We start from the raw sequence: 13,999 nt of genomic DNA, 5'->3' as shown, positions 1-13,999 counted from the left end.
TAGGGTTACAGATGGGCAGCCCGCCGGCAAAGAGAAAGGTGATTAAAGGAAAAAAAATATAGATGGGTGGAAAGCTGGATTCAACATTTAGACAGCAGGACTAGGATTAGTCTGGAAGTAGAAATGTTTTCCCAAAAGCGTTTCCTGTAATTTTCCAGAGGGAAATCCGTAAGAATAATGACATGCTCTCCACATAGGAACAATTTACAATTTTATTATAAAATAGAAAAACAAAAAAGGTCATACCTCAAAAGTTCCTACATATTGAACATCTGAAAATCATTTTGATCAATCTTTTGGACATCAAATGTTTTCCCCTCAGAAGAATGTAAATGACAAAAGCGTATAAAACATTTAAAGCACCAGCTTTATCTAAAAGTCTACTCGATACCGGATAAAATGCAGCATGAACAGAATAAAAGAAGCAAATTTTTTACAAACGCAGCAAAACAAAAAAAAAAAATCTCGAAGCTCTTCTACTTTTCTGACAATACAAAAATATTTACAGTAAAACAAGCTTTATGGACGGGCACTAAGAGAAGCACCTCCCCCTGTCTACATCATCACCAGACCTCTCCTCGCCCCCAGCATGCTCTCCTTTTTCTGTTTCCGGCTCTCCGCCTGCCTGGTCCTCCGGTCCTCCCTGAACAGGACAGAACGTGGTTAAGAGGGGGCCGTATGAGCCGACATGAACTTTTTAAAGTGCCCTTCAGGCGTACCTTGACAGGATTTTGGGCTGCTTGTAGCTTTCTTGGCGAGGATTGGCGATCACGGACTTGTTTCCCGCTGCGTTTTCCTTGACGTCTCCGAAAGGTTTCAGCTTACCTGTGAAGCGATTACACCGTCAGCGTGTCTAGCATCACCACGTGTGCTGCATCACGGACCGAGGGAAGTTTTGTACCTTTGTGGGGTTTATAGCTGAGGGGGCGCGACAGACTGGCCTTCAGGTCGAAAGCGGGTTTCTTCTGGGATCCAGGGGTTGCTATAGCACTCGTGTTGCCGGTGAAAACAAACGTTCCTGTTAGAGGAGGGAAAAGAAAGACCCTTTTTATTTCTAGACACATCTACAATAGGGCTGAACAATTAATCGCATTTTCAATATAATCGCGATTTAAAAAAAACGCAATTTCCAAATCGCAGAGCTCTGCAATTTTTAGCTATGTAACAATTAGGGAATTAGACACGTCCTTTAGGTGTCAGTAAAATGTTTAAAGTGGGTTTGCCTTCACATGGAAGGGAAGAGAGCTGCAGCAGTGAGATAATCTAACTTTTTTACTTGTTTTAGAGTTTATATAATCATACAAAGCATTAAGTTCTGGTCAATCAGTTTAATACATAGAGTTGTTTTTTTGTTGCACTTTATGTTCAACAAGGATTGATATCCAGATCAATTAAAAGCTGTTTTCTTGAATAATTTTATGATTTCTAAAAACATTAAAAGTTCTTGTTTTAAATAGTCCTTGTTTACAAACATCTTTATCTAGAGGCCATTTTTGTTGCTTGTGGTTAATGCAGAAAAGAATTGCAATTTTGGTTCAAATATATCGTAGTAGTCAGAACGCAATCATTTATCGCATTAAATTGCAATATAGTCAGAACGCAATCATTTATCGCATTAAATTGCAATATTAAGAAAAAAAAAAAATCGCAATTAGATTATTTTCCAAAATCGTTCAGCCCTAATCTACAAGTAGTAAGTACAGCTCCAAAAACAAGCATATATGGACGAAGTGAAATTCATATTCTATAGTCATTACAGTTAGAATGAAATATGTCATGCCTTTCCTGTAATTTCAATGATTATTAATATATTAATAATTATTTTGAATTTTTGGAGCTGTCCTTGTACTCGTGATCATCTGGTGATGTGAGTGTGAAATTACCGGTACTCTTCTGGGCAGATACTCCTGATGTCTTGATGCCGCTCTTCCTTACATCTCCTGTCTGCTTTTGAGGGGTGCTGGAAGTGAACGGTGACATCCGGGCTGGCGTCTTCACCAGGGACCTCTTGAACTCGTTGTCAAGCGTAGCTTCTGAGAATCTAAAGGGATTTATGTATTTATTTTTACAGAATCACATTAAGGATGCAGTTTCATAGGTGAGTCTGTTGCGGCCATCAGCTAGAGTCAGGCTAAGCCAGGAGTGTCCAGACTTTTCAGTTCGTGGGCCAAAATTTTTTTTTTTTTTTTTTTACTGTGAATTGTTTTTACCTGATCTACAACAATATTATCATTTTAAATAAACAAACTAGAGTATTTGTATTTAGAAATTTTTAACAAATGAATTCCAACCACATTTAAATGCACTAAAGTCTGCATTTGAGTAAAAGTTGTTGGATAGATGTAGTCCTATTTACAATTAAATGAAAGAGCATGTAAAATGTGGTGTTATTAAAAAAAAAAAGGTTTTATTATAATATTTTATCTTATCTGTAGTCATTTTGTCCCAATTAAAAATAAAAAGGTTTCAATCTGCACCAGCCACCAGTGCTGTCGTGCTGATGAGCTGGAGAAAAGATCAAAGGTGACTCACCGGACGTTGATCCTGCGCGTAGAAAGGACAGACGGTCTGAACTGACCGCCTTCTTTTCCAGCAGGTTTCATAGAAGGGATTTTACTGCCGGAGACCAAATGATGTTGACGCTTTTCTTCAGCTGGTGTCTTAGTGAGGGAAACTGGACTGAACATTGTGGAACGAGCTGGATTCTTCTGCAAGACACAAACACAGAGCCCAAAAAGTCTTGATTACACAGAATGCTGCAGAAGTAGCCATGCCCATTGGACTTTCACCTTTTTCCTGTTGCAAGCACAAACGTGTATTTGATTTTTTTTTTTTTATGCATCTAATATATTTCTACTACAGACTCAAAGTACTGCACATGTCCAAGAAGTGGAAGGAAAGTGATAAAAGATTTTCCTTTTTGCTGCAGTCGGCTGAGAGTCTTTCTGGGGTCTGTCTCTTATCAGCCTCCCTCATCTGTGGACTGAGGTGTTTAGTCCAGCCTTTTTGCCAACATGGCCCCAGCTCAGGCAGATTAGATGGAGGCAACTTTAGAACATCAATGTCTTGTCAGACATCCTCAACAGGATTTAAGTCTGGATCGTTCGAACAAATGAATATACTTTGATCTAAACCGTTCAACCGTAGCTCAGACTGCATGTTTAGGGTCGTCGGTCTGCAGGAAGATGAACCTCTGGTCCAGTCTCAGGTATTTTGAAGCCCCCCAGTGGGCTTCTTCTAGTGCTTGATTGTATTTTATTTCCATTCAATTTCCCGTAAACTCTGACCAGCTCCCCTGTCACTACTAAAGAAAAGAGATCTCCACAGCAGGACGCTGCCACCATGTTTCACCACGAGGAAGGTGTGTTTGGGATCACGTGCATCCTAGCATGCTAAATGCTAAAAGCTGCGAAAAGTTACCCTGTTCACATATTAGCCCACCTGATATACATCCCTGTAGCTCCTCCAGAGCGACCACAAGCCTCTTGACTCCATAGTATAAAGTGACTCGTGCAGGTTCATAATCTATATACGCGTAATGTCCACCTTTTTCTTCAAGCATGGTGGCGTCTGAATAACAACCTAACTTAAAGGATTCTGTTAGAGGAACATTAGATCTGGTAAAGTCCTGTTTATTGTTCAGATGACAGCCTGTTGAGCCACATAGCTACCTGCTGATTCACACGTTAAACTGAGGTCTGATCAACCAGAACTGGTTTTTATTGAAGCCGTGAATTGTCATCGTTAGGCTCGTCTATTTGAACGTGGACCCGCCAGAACGCATGAACCGGGTCTGCATGGGTCCAGTGTGTCATTTTCCTCCCACATCACATTCTGGCACTACTTTGTGTCAGTCCTTCACAACTAATCTAAATAATAATAATAATAATAATAATAAATTCAAGTTTGTGATTTTGATGCAACAAAATGGAAAAAGTTAAAGGCGATTCCATTTTTCCAGAGGTACTGTAGTGTGACTATGATTGTTATTATATCAAAGTCCACCACTGTCATTGAATTACCTTCAGGTCTTTTATCGGGTTTTTGGGGATCTTCCGCTGAACATAGCTGTCAATGGATTCCATCTTGCTGAACTGGGCCTCATGGAGCTTTTTGAAGTCTGATTTGAAAAATCAAATTAAAAATTATTATAATGAAAAGGTTCAAAAGGCACATTTTGCTCCCAGTCATTTGTCCAAAAGAAAAGTGGATTAGTGGAAGAGGGAAAGACAGAGACAGGGAAAAAAGAAAAAGAAACTTACTTGGAGTGATGGGCTTTAACAAAGGCTTGCTCTTCTGCTGGAGCCCTTGGTACCGAGGGATCTTGCCACCTTTGGCCAGTTTTGGTGCCTTTTCTGTGTGTGAAATGTCCATAGAGCAGAAAGTCAGAACATGAAATGTCTTTATCATGTAAAAAAAAAACAGTATAACAGACAAATCATCTAAAATCATAAGCCACGCCCTCCCTTCCATTGACACACTGCACCATAGACTTGTCACACTACAGGCAGTAAAAAAAAACGGACTCTTCTCATGCTGCATGTCACCTGTTCACACTGTTGCCTCTGGAGGGCGCTACAGGTCTCCTCCAACCCAATCAGTCAGATTCAACCACGGCTTTTTGCCCAAATAGCCGTACGGACATTAAATCAAGCCTGTAACGCTTCTATGTGTATTTTTTATTTAGTGTTGCATTGTTGTGCGTGTGAGCATGTCATGCTGTACCAGAAACGAATTCCACCATCTCGTCGTGTGGTCATTAATAAATAAATGGAGAGAAACTAGTTCATACCCTGCTTAAGCTGAAATTAAATCTACAGTTACAATTAGACATGGGCCGACACGCCAGTTGTAAAAATGGAGAGCAGCAAAAATATATTAAATCTAGATATTGGATACAAACGTTTCTGTGCAATAAGCACCGTAATAAACATCAAGTCTAGATTTTTGCTGAAGTCCATTTATCTAAATCAAAATAATAAAGCTTCCAGATAAGTAAGGGATAATGCCCGATCAAGTGTCCATTATCAGAAACTAATAGACGACACAGAGGCGTGAACTGTTATCCGCAAAGTCCACTGAGAGAACTAGGCAACCAGCTCTGGCCACAGAACCTCCGAAGTACCATTTCAGAGGACGAGTGACATTTGAGCCAGGGCAATAATCAAGAGCTATTTGACCAGAACTTTTTTTTAATAGGTGCCCTATAACACTTTATGACGGACACCCCGCAGCCAATCAGAATCGAGTTTTCACCCAGACCGTGTTGCAATATGATATAATTGTCGCTGCACAGTGGAACATTTGTCAGCACTGCTCCCCCTCAGTAAGAAGTTCTTTGTTTAAAATCCAGCCCTGGGGACTTTCATTAAGTTTGGATGTTCTCTCTGTGCATGCGTGGGTTCTCCAGCTTCCTCCCACAGTCCAATGTCATGCCTGTGCTCTCCAAAATTGCCCTTAGGTGCACGTGCATGTATGTGTGTGTGCATAGTTGACTGTCCTGTGTCTCTATCTTGCACTGTAATGGACTGGAAACCTTTCCAGGGTGCACCCTGCCCCTTGTCCCATGACTGCTGACCCTGCATGACATGACATAAGTGGCTACAGACGATGGTATAGACGTATGAACGATATAATTGTGTTAATAGATGTGTTATTCTTGTAGCAGTGGGAATAAACATAGCCGTTCTCTTTTCAATAAAAGAAATTAGAGGTTAGAGAGATCAGACTGCTCCTCGCTGATATCTAGCTTCAGTCTTCTTTAGCGTCTGACCGTCTTATCACAATCTTTTTAATAAAAAAAAAAAAAATCAACACAGCAAAGGGGAAAAGGTCAGGGGTGGGTAAAATTATTGAAAAATCTGTATTGAATGGAATCGGGTCAAACGAACTCGCAAACCCCTAGAAAAAAAAGTGTGTGTCAATCAACAGAACGTAAAGAGTTACAACATTATCTCGGTTTTATGCTTCACAACGCATGTCACTAAGATTTCTCTTAAACACAAAAAGAGTTTAAGAGATGTGTTTAAGATCACAGGCTGATTGTTAATGGGTCTATGGGATAAGAACAGCTGAAAATCTTAGTTTTGAAACGTTCGATGAAGCCCATTAAAGAGTAAAATGCCACATTCTTGTATACTGGTGCTTCTCTCTCAACAAAGCTTTGCTGACCTCGTTCAGCATTTACGGGAGCTTTGTCCTGGGCATCAGGTCGCTGCTGGTCACCGGCAGCAGGCTGGGGCTCCAGCTCAGCCATTGCAGCAGGGTCCCTGCCTGGGGACGCCTCTCTGCTCTTCTTGGCCCCTGCACTGCGTCGTGTACCACAGGACCCAGCCGGGTCATCAGCCTAGAAAAAAAAAAAAAAGGGGAAATTTCACAGAAAGTACGAACACTGGAGGTTAGTATGCACAGCTGCTCTTTGATGACTTCCGGTTGTCCAGGTTCTAAAGCAATACCTCAGCAGGACACTCTCTCTTGGTGCAGTTTCTCCTACCACGACGTGTGTTCACAAACACAGCAGCCTTGGGAGAATCACCTTGATTCCCCTGGACAGTGTCCGGGGCTGCATCCTCATCTGCTCGGACAGTATCGCTCTCTTGTCCCTGAAAAATAAATTAATTCATAAATAAACATGGGGTTTAGTCTAAAAACTCGGTGTTTTTAGGGGCGTTATTGTATTTTTTTTTAATGCGGGGTCAGGCTACCTGCGCTCCCTCGTCTTTTGCCCCTTCTTGTTCATAGTGTAGTTTAATGGCTCTCAGAAGCTTATCGGCCTGTGTTGGACAAAAGGAGGATTTTAAACTTTCTTCACCTGTAGCTCGAAATGAAGCTCGCGAGCATCTGCCGTTAGCATCGTCACTCCGAGCTGGACAGCTAGCTTAGAAACTTCTAAGTACCTTCATGTTTGCCTTCAGGCCCAGCTCCTTCGCCAGGTTTCGCAGCTCCGCATACTTCATAGAGTCCAAATCCATCCTCGTCTGACCCTTTTGTTCCGATCCAAAAAAAAACACACACACGCGTTAGTTTTACTTCTTGGTGTTTCTTTTGTCGTTTCGTCCGTCTCCACCACGGTTATTCGGCGCCCGACGGTTAAAATTGCCTCCGATTCAAAACACAGCAAAAAGCGCTCCTCCATTGGTTCTTGCCTTAAACCGGATATGACAACCAGCCAATCAGAGTCAAGATGGTCAAACTCCCACGGTACATTTTCTGTTGTTGGGTCATTTATTTATTATTATTTATCTATTTATTTATTTATTTATTTATTACTATACAACGAAATAAATACATGGTGAAACCAACATGTATATGTTCTTCTTAAAATAAAACAATGCAATAACGTCATACTCAAATAATAGGCAAACAACAACACAAATAACAGGAAAAATCTATGAAATGTTGAAGTTGTTTATGTTAGAGTACTCTATAATAATTTTTTGCTTTTACCTAATTATTTTAATAATTACTGTACTGTGAGTGTGCCATGAGACCTTACATTATTGCTCATCAAATAAACCACATTTGCATACCACATTCTACTTAATTAGTTATAAGCAGCAACTAGAGTAGCTTTAACAACTAAAACAAATGAATAATTGCCTGTAGCTGTTTACTGCTCTTTTATTTTTGTTATTGATAAATCTTTAACTGTTTCTGATATAGTCTTCATGACATATTTAAATGGAAGGCCCCTGAAGGGGCCCACGAAGGGGCCTTCCATTTAGCACCGCCCCTTCTGCATAAAATGAGAATATCATCATAATTGTTTTATTATCTAATAAAGTTTGACTTTTCAGTGTCTAATTTTACAATGCCAAATCTCTTTTCAATTTCGCTGCAAGCTGTCACTGTTTTAGCGCCATACTTTAGGAAGATAACATTCAGAGAAAGAATTTAGTTAATAAATATCTATTGCAAGGTATAACGCACCAAAAAGGTTTCTTGCTGAGCGACCATGGCACGCCGTTTTAAGATATATTAGCGCCAGCCCACCAGACGGTGGCAATGTAGAACAGACAGGGAAAAAACAGGGGAGGAGGATGTGACGTATTTCTCCTTCCTCTGTTATTCCAAACTGCAGCGCGGTTCAGCAACTTGTTTTTAATCACTGCGTAAAATGGAGTTTGACGAAAGCGCCATAGTGAAGCGAAGCGACGACCCAAAGCTGCTCGCAGAAGCAGAACTGGAGCATTTGATGAGTCTCCATTGTGCCAAATGCAACACGATTCTGGCGGACTCTTTAGGAGTCTGCGGAGAAGTGAAATGCATCGATTCCATCATGTGCACACGTAGGTCTCGTTTACTTCCTGTTTTTTTTTTTTAAAAGATAATATGCAAGTAGTTACCATGCAATTGTTAATAAATCTGCTCGTGTAGCTTATGTGTTATCCTGTAGACGCAAGCTGCCGTTTTTCTTTGTCGCTCATTTAACAATCGGGGAAGTCTGCATGAAATGGTGTTGATCATTCCATTGTGTTTTTTACAGCTGCTTTCACGTGCGACACAAAATATCGCGTGATCCTAAAATACTACAGCTAGTTTGAACAGCTTCCATTCAAAGTGTTGTGCTTTCCTCCGTTCAGGAGTGTCTGATGATGTGGTGGTGAGCGATTCACTGGAGTTGGTGCGCAAAGGGGAAATGGCTAACTGGTGAGTTTACAGCACCTTGCAAATGACAACAACCGTGTCACTTCACAACCACCAGCCTCTATTGATTTTACTGGTAGGCTTAGACTGCATGTCAAAATAGATAAAGGTGCTATTTTTTGCCAGTCTTACTAACAGTTAACGGTAAAGAAACCCACAAAATTCAGCATCTCAGAAAATTATAATATCCCATTAGACCAGGGGTCACCAGCATTGTGCCTGTTCAAAAATGTAGCACAACCCTCCAGTGAGCTGCATGTAAAATGTTATTTTATGTAGTTGCACTTCTTTTTTAATCATACTTGTGTTTACATAGATTTAAAATGAATGCATTAAAAACATATTTATATAACAAAAGTTAAGGGTGAGCTCTGAATAAATAAAAAAAAATTAAAAAAGGATGTTTTAAGCACAAATTTCAGGGTTCTGAAAAGTATGTCCATTTCTATGCTCTCAATACTTGGTGGGAGCTCCTCTTGCATGAATTACTGCATCAATGCGCCGTGGCATAGAGGCGATCAGCAAAACAGAATTTCAGGCAGATTGGGTGAAAAGCATCTGCCATGGATGGATCCCCTGATTGATTTTGGTCTGGAATTTAACTGAATATGCTAACCAGCAATGGCGGCAGTCCTCATGTTGTAGATGCGTCGCAACTCCAACAGAGCTGTTTCAAATAGCTGAATTAACTTCTTAGCATTTCAGCAAGTTTTGCAAGAGCATTCTAATGATCTATCGATTGGATTCAGGTGAGGTGAGCCAAGAAAACAGTTAAAACACGCAGCACACTTGTCTTTGAAGCATGACTTTGGACACCACCAAACCATTTGTTTAAAGCTGCAGTAGGTAACTTTTTGTAAACATTTTTTTTAACATAATTGTTAAAACTGTCATTATGTCTTCTTGACAGTAAAATATGAAACAATCTGTGGGGAAAACAAGCTCCACTGTGTCCTCCCAGTGGTCCTACTGCCATTTGGGGAAATCATTATTGGAATAAATCCGATACACAAATTAACATTAGCATTAATGCATGCAAAAAAATATGTATAATTCCCTTACACTTAACTACAGCTGAAAAGACACAGACAACAAACAGCATGATGCTAATTTGTACTGAAAATCATATATAGGGATGCTAGCTCTATTTTATTTTATTTTTTTTCAGAATCTTCCGACCTGAAACAACCAAAATGCCTTACACAATCTGACTCTGTAAAAAAACATAACACAGATAGATATTTCTAGGCAGTTGAGAAGATATAACAGGAATATAACCTGATGCATCTCCAGCTTAGGGCTGGGCGATATAGAAAAAAGCATATTGATAAAATAAAAATCATATTGGATCCTTATCGATACTTATCAACAAATTCTAAACATAAATTTAAATGCAGCCCTGGCCATTTTATGATGTTTTTTATCGACTTATTTTTAGATACAGAACTCAAAAACACTGAATTAAAATTCCACCCTTTATTCAACAAACTTTTTACCAAAACTGCAGGTATTTAAAAAGAGAAAAGAACGCATGCTCTGTGAATTCTTTGAAGGGGTGGGGCTAGGTGACGGAGCGTTCCTGGGTCTGCGTTGTGATTGGTTAGGAAGATGTAATGGCTGTAGTATTAATCTACATGATTGACTAGAATGCAAAAGGAAGGAAAACTGTTATTCTATTGACCCTTTTTTTTTCTATTGTCGATATACGTCTATTGATCGATATATGTCGTTATTGAACTATCGTCCAGCCCTTGGTTTGCTTGCTTGTTCGCTGATCTTCGCTTGCAAACATCTGAGGCCTTCACAGAGCAGTTGGATTTATGCTCAGGTGAACTCTTGACTTCTGAAGGTCATTGGTTGCATTGGATTCAACTTAGAAGCATCGGAGTAGAAGGTGTTGAATACAAATGAGTGCCAAATTTATCACTTTTATCTGCCTAAAAGAAAAAAAAAACTCTGAAAACCATGTGTCATTTTTAATCCAATTTATAATTCATATTTGTGGTTCATGTGCTACAGACATTTTATTTTCACCAGGTAAATGAATTATCACAAACTAATTGTGGAGTAAAATGTCATCACTCACACAGACTGGGTACCCAGAGCATCCACTGTGTATGGATCCCCTTTTAGAGCCGCCCTCTCTCCTTTATCAGCATGTAGGGGATATCACGATTCATTATGTTTGTCCACGTTTGTGGCTTTGTTCCTTTTTACTTTCAGCGTGTGTTCCTTCCTAAAATGCCGTTCATGCAAAGTTGTCGTGGGGAAAGTCATTCACGCTGCTCCTCCACATCTGGCTGCCATTCGCTCCATCTTTCTCCTGAACAAAGGAAAACTGAGCTGGTGAGCTGCACTGTTGTTTGCTGAGCACACAAACAGGCTGACATATAGTCGCAGTTACATGTACTCATCTCCATTACAATGGGAGGGGGGCTTTATTGATGTATTTGGTTTGAGCTGTTTCCAGACTGCAAGGGTTATACATTATTCCATAAATTATTAAGAGGTCAGGGACTGCAGAGAAACCCGATGTCAGCCCGTGTGATCTATTCCAAAACTGGTTTGGGTCCGTGTTTGGATTTATTGTGTCTCTTAGAGACCAGTAACGACCTAGTTTCAAACATCTCACAACCAAAACTTTCACCGTCGGAAGGATGGAGGATGACTACCTCGAAAATACCCCACATCAACAGCTATGAGGTTAAAATTTGGAAGCAGATGGGTGTTTCGGCAGGAAAATGGTCCCAAACAAAAATCCAAACTGGTTTTGGAATAGATAAAGCAGGCTAATGCTAAGCGCTGGAAAAGCCCCAAAAAGTGTGCAGTTTCTCTGCAACTTCCCAATGAGCCTATGTTCAAATCTTTTGCACTCCTGTGGATTTTTTTTTCTTTTTTTTTTCTTTTTTTATACTGATGAAGTCATATGTTAGATTGAATCCTGGAAAAGTGGATCAGAAAATTAATTAAAAGCCCAAAATGAATAAAATCATGATTGATGATTTTATGTAAGCTTATGACCGGTACTATGTATTTTCTTTGTTGCTACTAAGAGTGTTTATTACATACGTATTGAATATGTCAATGAATCGTATTTATATTTCCATTAGCTTGGCTTAAATGGTTGGAAAAAAATGACATGCTGGCGTACCTACGTGTTTTTAATGTTTTTGTACCTGCAGTTACATTCTCGGCGGCAGCTCGGTGGTGAAGGCCTCATCGCTGTCGTTCGATATGAAGCCTCTTTCAGAAACCATTAGCGAGGTGAGAAAGCAAAAATATCTACTGTGGCCTGAGTCAACTGGGCTCAGATTTCTGGTCACAATGAGGGCGTTTAAAAGTTAGGAAACCGCACTTTCCCTTCATTCCTATTGCTGGTCCTGCATTAAATTACCATTTACCTAAAGGAAACTGAATTTGTTCTCATAAACAAATGACACCTGTTAAAGGGGAAGTATCATGCCTTTAAATCCTTTACAGATTTAAGTTATTCAGTTGGGGTCTACATAAAGTGGATTAGCAAAGCTTTGGTCTGAGAGCAATAGAATATAAAGATATATATGCAGGACCTGGACAGAATATATTTAACTGTTCTGCACTCTTAGAGGCTCCAAGCACAGAATAAATGAATTTATGGGATTTTGCACGTCCCCTTTAAGAGGCGCTGAAAATGTATGCTACAGGTGGCGCTAAAGTTTAATTTAAAAATGAATTTAAGTCACATTAAGTATGACTTATATGTTAACAGCTGAAATGTAAGAAAAAGTGGGTAGCACAGTCGAGTCGTGATTAAATCCTAGTGCCGTTCCTTTTTTTTAACAAAAGCATGAAGAGGTTCCGTCCATTTGTCTGCAGGCGAGACAAGAGTTGGAAGAACAGCTGGGACTGATGACGCTGACCTTTGGCCGACTAGCCGACGTGAGCATGAACAGTCAAAGCACCACGCAGAGCTCCTAAGACGTTGTCCGTTCTCCCATTCATGGAAGATGGCTCTGTCCTTCAGTGAGCCGTATCCAGGTAATGGACAGCCATCTTTTACACGGCCGACTCCCGTCTTGGCATAAGGTTCTTATTCACACTTCCATACAACCTGCCCCAAGTGGACCCGCTGTGAACCCTGCTATTAGTAGACATCTGACCTAAGCCACAAATGCCGCAAGCCACTACAGCTTCATAACTTTGACTGCTTCTTGAACGCGTTATTTAACACCCAGCCTGCAAAGGTACTTCACAAATAGTTGTAATGTGGTCCAGTGTAAGATATCCAGGAGCTTTGTGGACTGAAAACCTTCACTTTATACACTTTATAGATGCTTTGTTGGTTCTGTTTAGTACATAGATGGAGATCTTTCATTTCAGTGACCTGTATGTTGTGGATTATTGCCACTGTTGAGGTTTTTGTTTAAAATAAGATGTACTATCTACTCTATTTAAATATTATAATGTACTTTCTTTTGTTGAGAATGCTTTTAAGAGACTTGTAAACTTTTTGTACATTCTGTTCTTGACAATAAACTTCTAGAGTTTGATGATTCCTTTGTGTGTCTCACACACACACACACACACACACACACACACACACACACACACACACCACCTCTACTGTGCTTTCTTCCCTTACTCTGCTGCTTGTTGTTTTAGCTGTAGGGTCAAAAAGATCAGATCAGAAGCTTTATGAAGTTTTAGTGATGAAGCTCGTTCCAGCGAAACCATGAAACAAAAGAAGTTATTCTATTTGTAGCTTTTGGTTGGACAACATTACTTTAGATCAGAAATCCCTAAGAATATACTTAGCTTGTTTCTTATTGTTTAATGTATGAAAGATGTCCAGTCAAGGATTTACTTAGCTTATTCCTTTGTTTTTCCTATGCCTATAATGTTTTTCTGATCATGTACAGCACTTGGGGTGGTGGCCTAGTGGTTAGAGCAGTGTGCTTGCACTCAGAAGGTTGCAAGTACCCAGTTCAATCCCTGCAGCCTGCCTGTGGGTCCCTGAGCAAGACCCTTAGCCCCAGAATGCTGCCCACTGCTCCCTAAGGGATAGGTTAAATGCACAAGACAAATTTTATTGGCATGTACAATTTCAACTTCTTTGAAATGAACTGTTTACTGAACAGTGCTGTTAAATAAACTTGCCTTGTCGCTTGAGACTTTAATTTTCTCAATATTAGACAAAAGGAAAATTCACATTTTTAATGGACCTTGGTTATTTCTTTTCCAAATATTGCATACTTGTTTTTTTTTCAATGAAATATACTTATGCAGAATAATAATAAAAAAAAAAAATTCAGCCTTTGAGGACAGTTGTTGGGGGGGCTTCACAAGATAAAAGGCCCACAGCATCACTAATCCT

At 39.9% G+C, this 13,999-nt stretch overlaps 2 protein-coding genes across 2 annotated transcripts; one reads left to right on the top strand and one right to left on the bottom strand.

The window, feature by feature from the left end:
* Positions 1-194: 194 nt before the first annotated feature.
* Positions 195-12,629, bottom strand: nusap1 (nucleolar and spindle associated protein 1). The gene is made up of 12 exons (XM_012872258.3): positions 12,546-12,629; positions 6,897-6,983; positions 6,705-6,773; positions 6,456-6,602; positions 6,172-6,346; positions 4,263-4,355; positions 4,023-4,120; positions 2,533-2,708; positions 1,884-2,041; positions 902-1,018; positions 720-825; positions 195-643 (listed from the first exon to the last, which is right to left on the bottom strand). Exons 1-12 carry the CDS (start codon positions 12,570-12,572, stop codon positions 556-558), a joined length of 1,341 nt encoding a protein of 446 aa, XP_012727712.2. The 5' UTR covers positions 12,573-12,629; the 3' UTR covers positions 195-555.
* On the top strand, positions 8,029-13,180 carry oip5 (opa interacting protein 5). Its single transcript, XM_012872279.3, has 5 exons — positions 8,029-8,288; positions 8,583-8,649; positions 10,870-10,992; positions 11,829-11,910; positions 12,502-13,180. The coding sequence occupies exons 1-5, from the start codon at positions 8,117-8,119 to the stop codon at positions 12,601-12,603; spliced, it is 546 nt and encodes a 181-aa protein (XP_012727733.2). The 5' UTR covers positions 8,029-8,116; the 3' UTR covers positions 12,604-13,180.
* Positions 13,181-13,999: the final 819 nt, after the last annotated feature.

The sequence above is a fragment of the Fundulus heteroclitus genome, chromosome 19 (assembly GCF_011125445.2).
Source record: "Fundulus heteroclitus isolate FHET01 chromosome 19, MU-UCD_Fhet_4.1, whole genome shotgun sequence".
Classification (NCBI taxonomy): domain Eukaryota; kingdom Metazoa; phylum Chordata; class Actinopteri; order Cyprinodontiformes; family Fundulidae; genus Fundulus; species Fundulus heteroclitus.
The sequence above is the reverse complement of the archived record's forward strand: the minus strand, read 5'-3'. Positions and strand labels throughout refer to the sequence as shown.

Bases quoted from the DNA above. Each gene is read 5' to 3' on its own strand.
- oip5 (XM_012872279.3), top strand. From the start codon at position 8,117: ATGGAGTTTGACGAAAGCGCCATAGTGAAGCGAAGCGACGACCCAAAG. The intron at 8,289-8,582 runs GTAGGTCTCGTT...TCCTCCGTTCAG, and splicing joins CGATTCCATCATGTGCACAC to GAGTGTCTGATGATGTGGTG. The intron at 8,650-10,869 runs GTGAGTTTACAG...TTTTACTTTCAG, and splicing joins AAAGGGGAAATGGCTAACTG to CGTGTGTTCCTTCCTAAAAT.
- nusap1 (XM_012872258.3), bottom strand. From the start codon at position 12,572: ATGCTCACGTCGGCTAGTCGGCCAAAG. The intron at 1,019-1,883 runs GTAATTTCACAC...CTCCTCTAACAG, and splicing joins ATCTGCCCAGAAGAGTACCG to GAACGTTTGTTTTCACCGGC. The intron at 826-901 runs GTACAAAACTTC...ATCGCTTCACAG, and splicing joins CAGCTATAAACCCCACAAAG to GTAAGCTGAAACCTTTCGGA.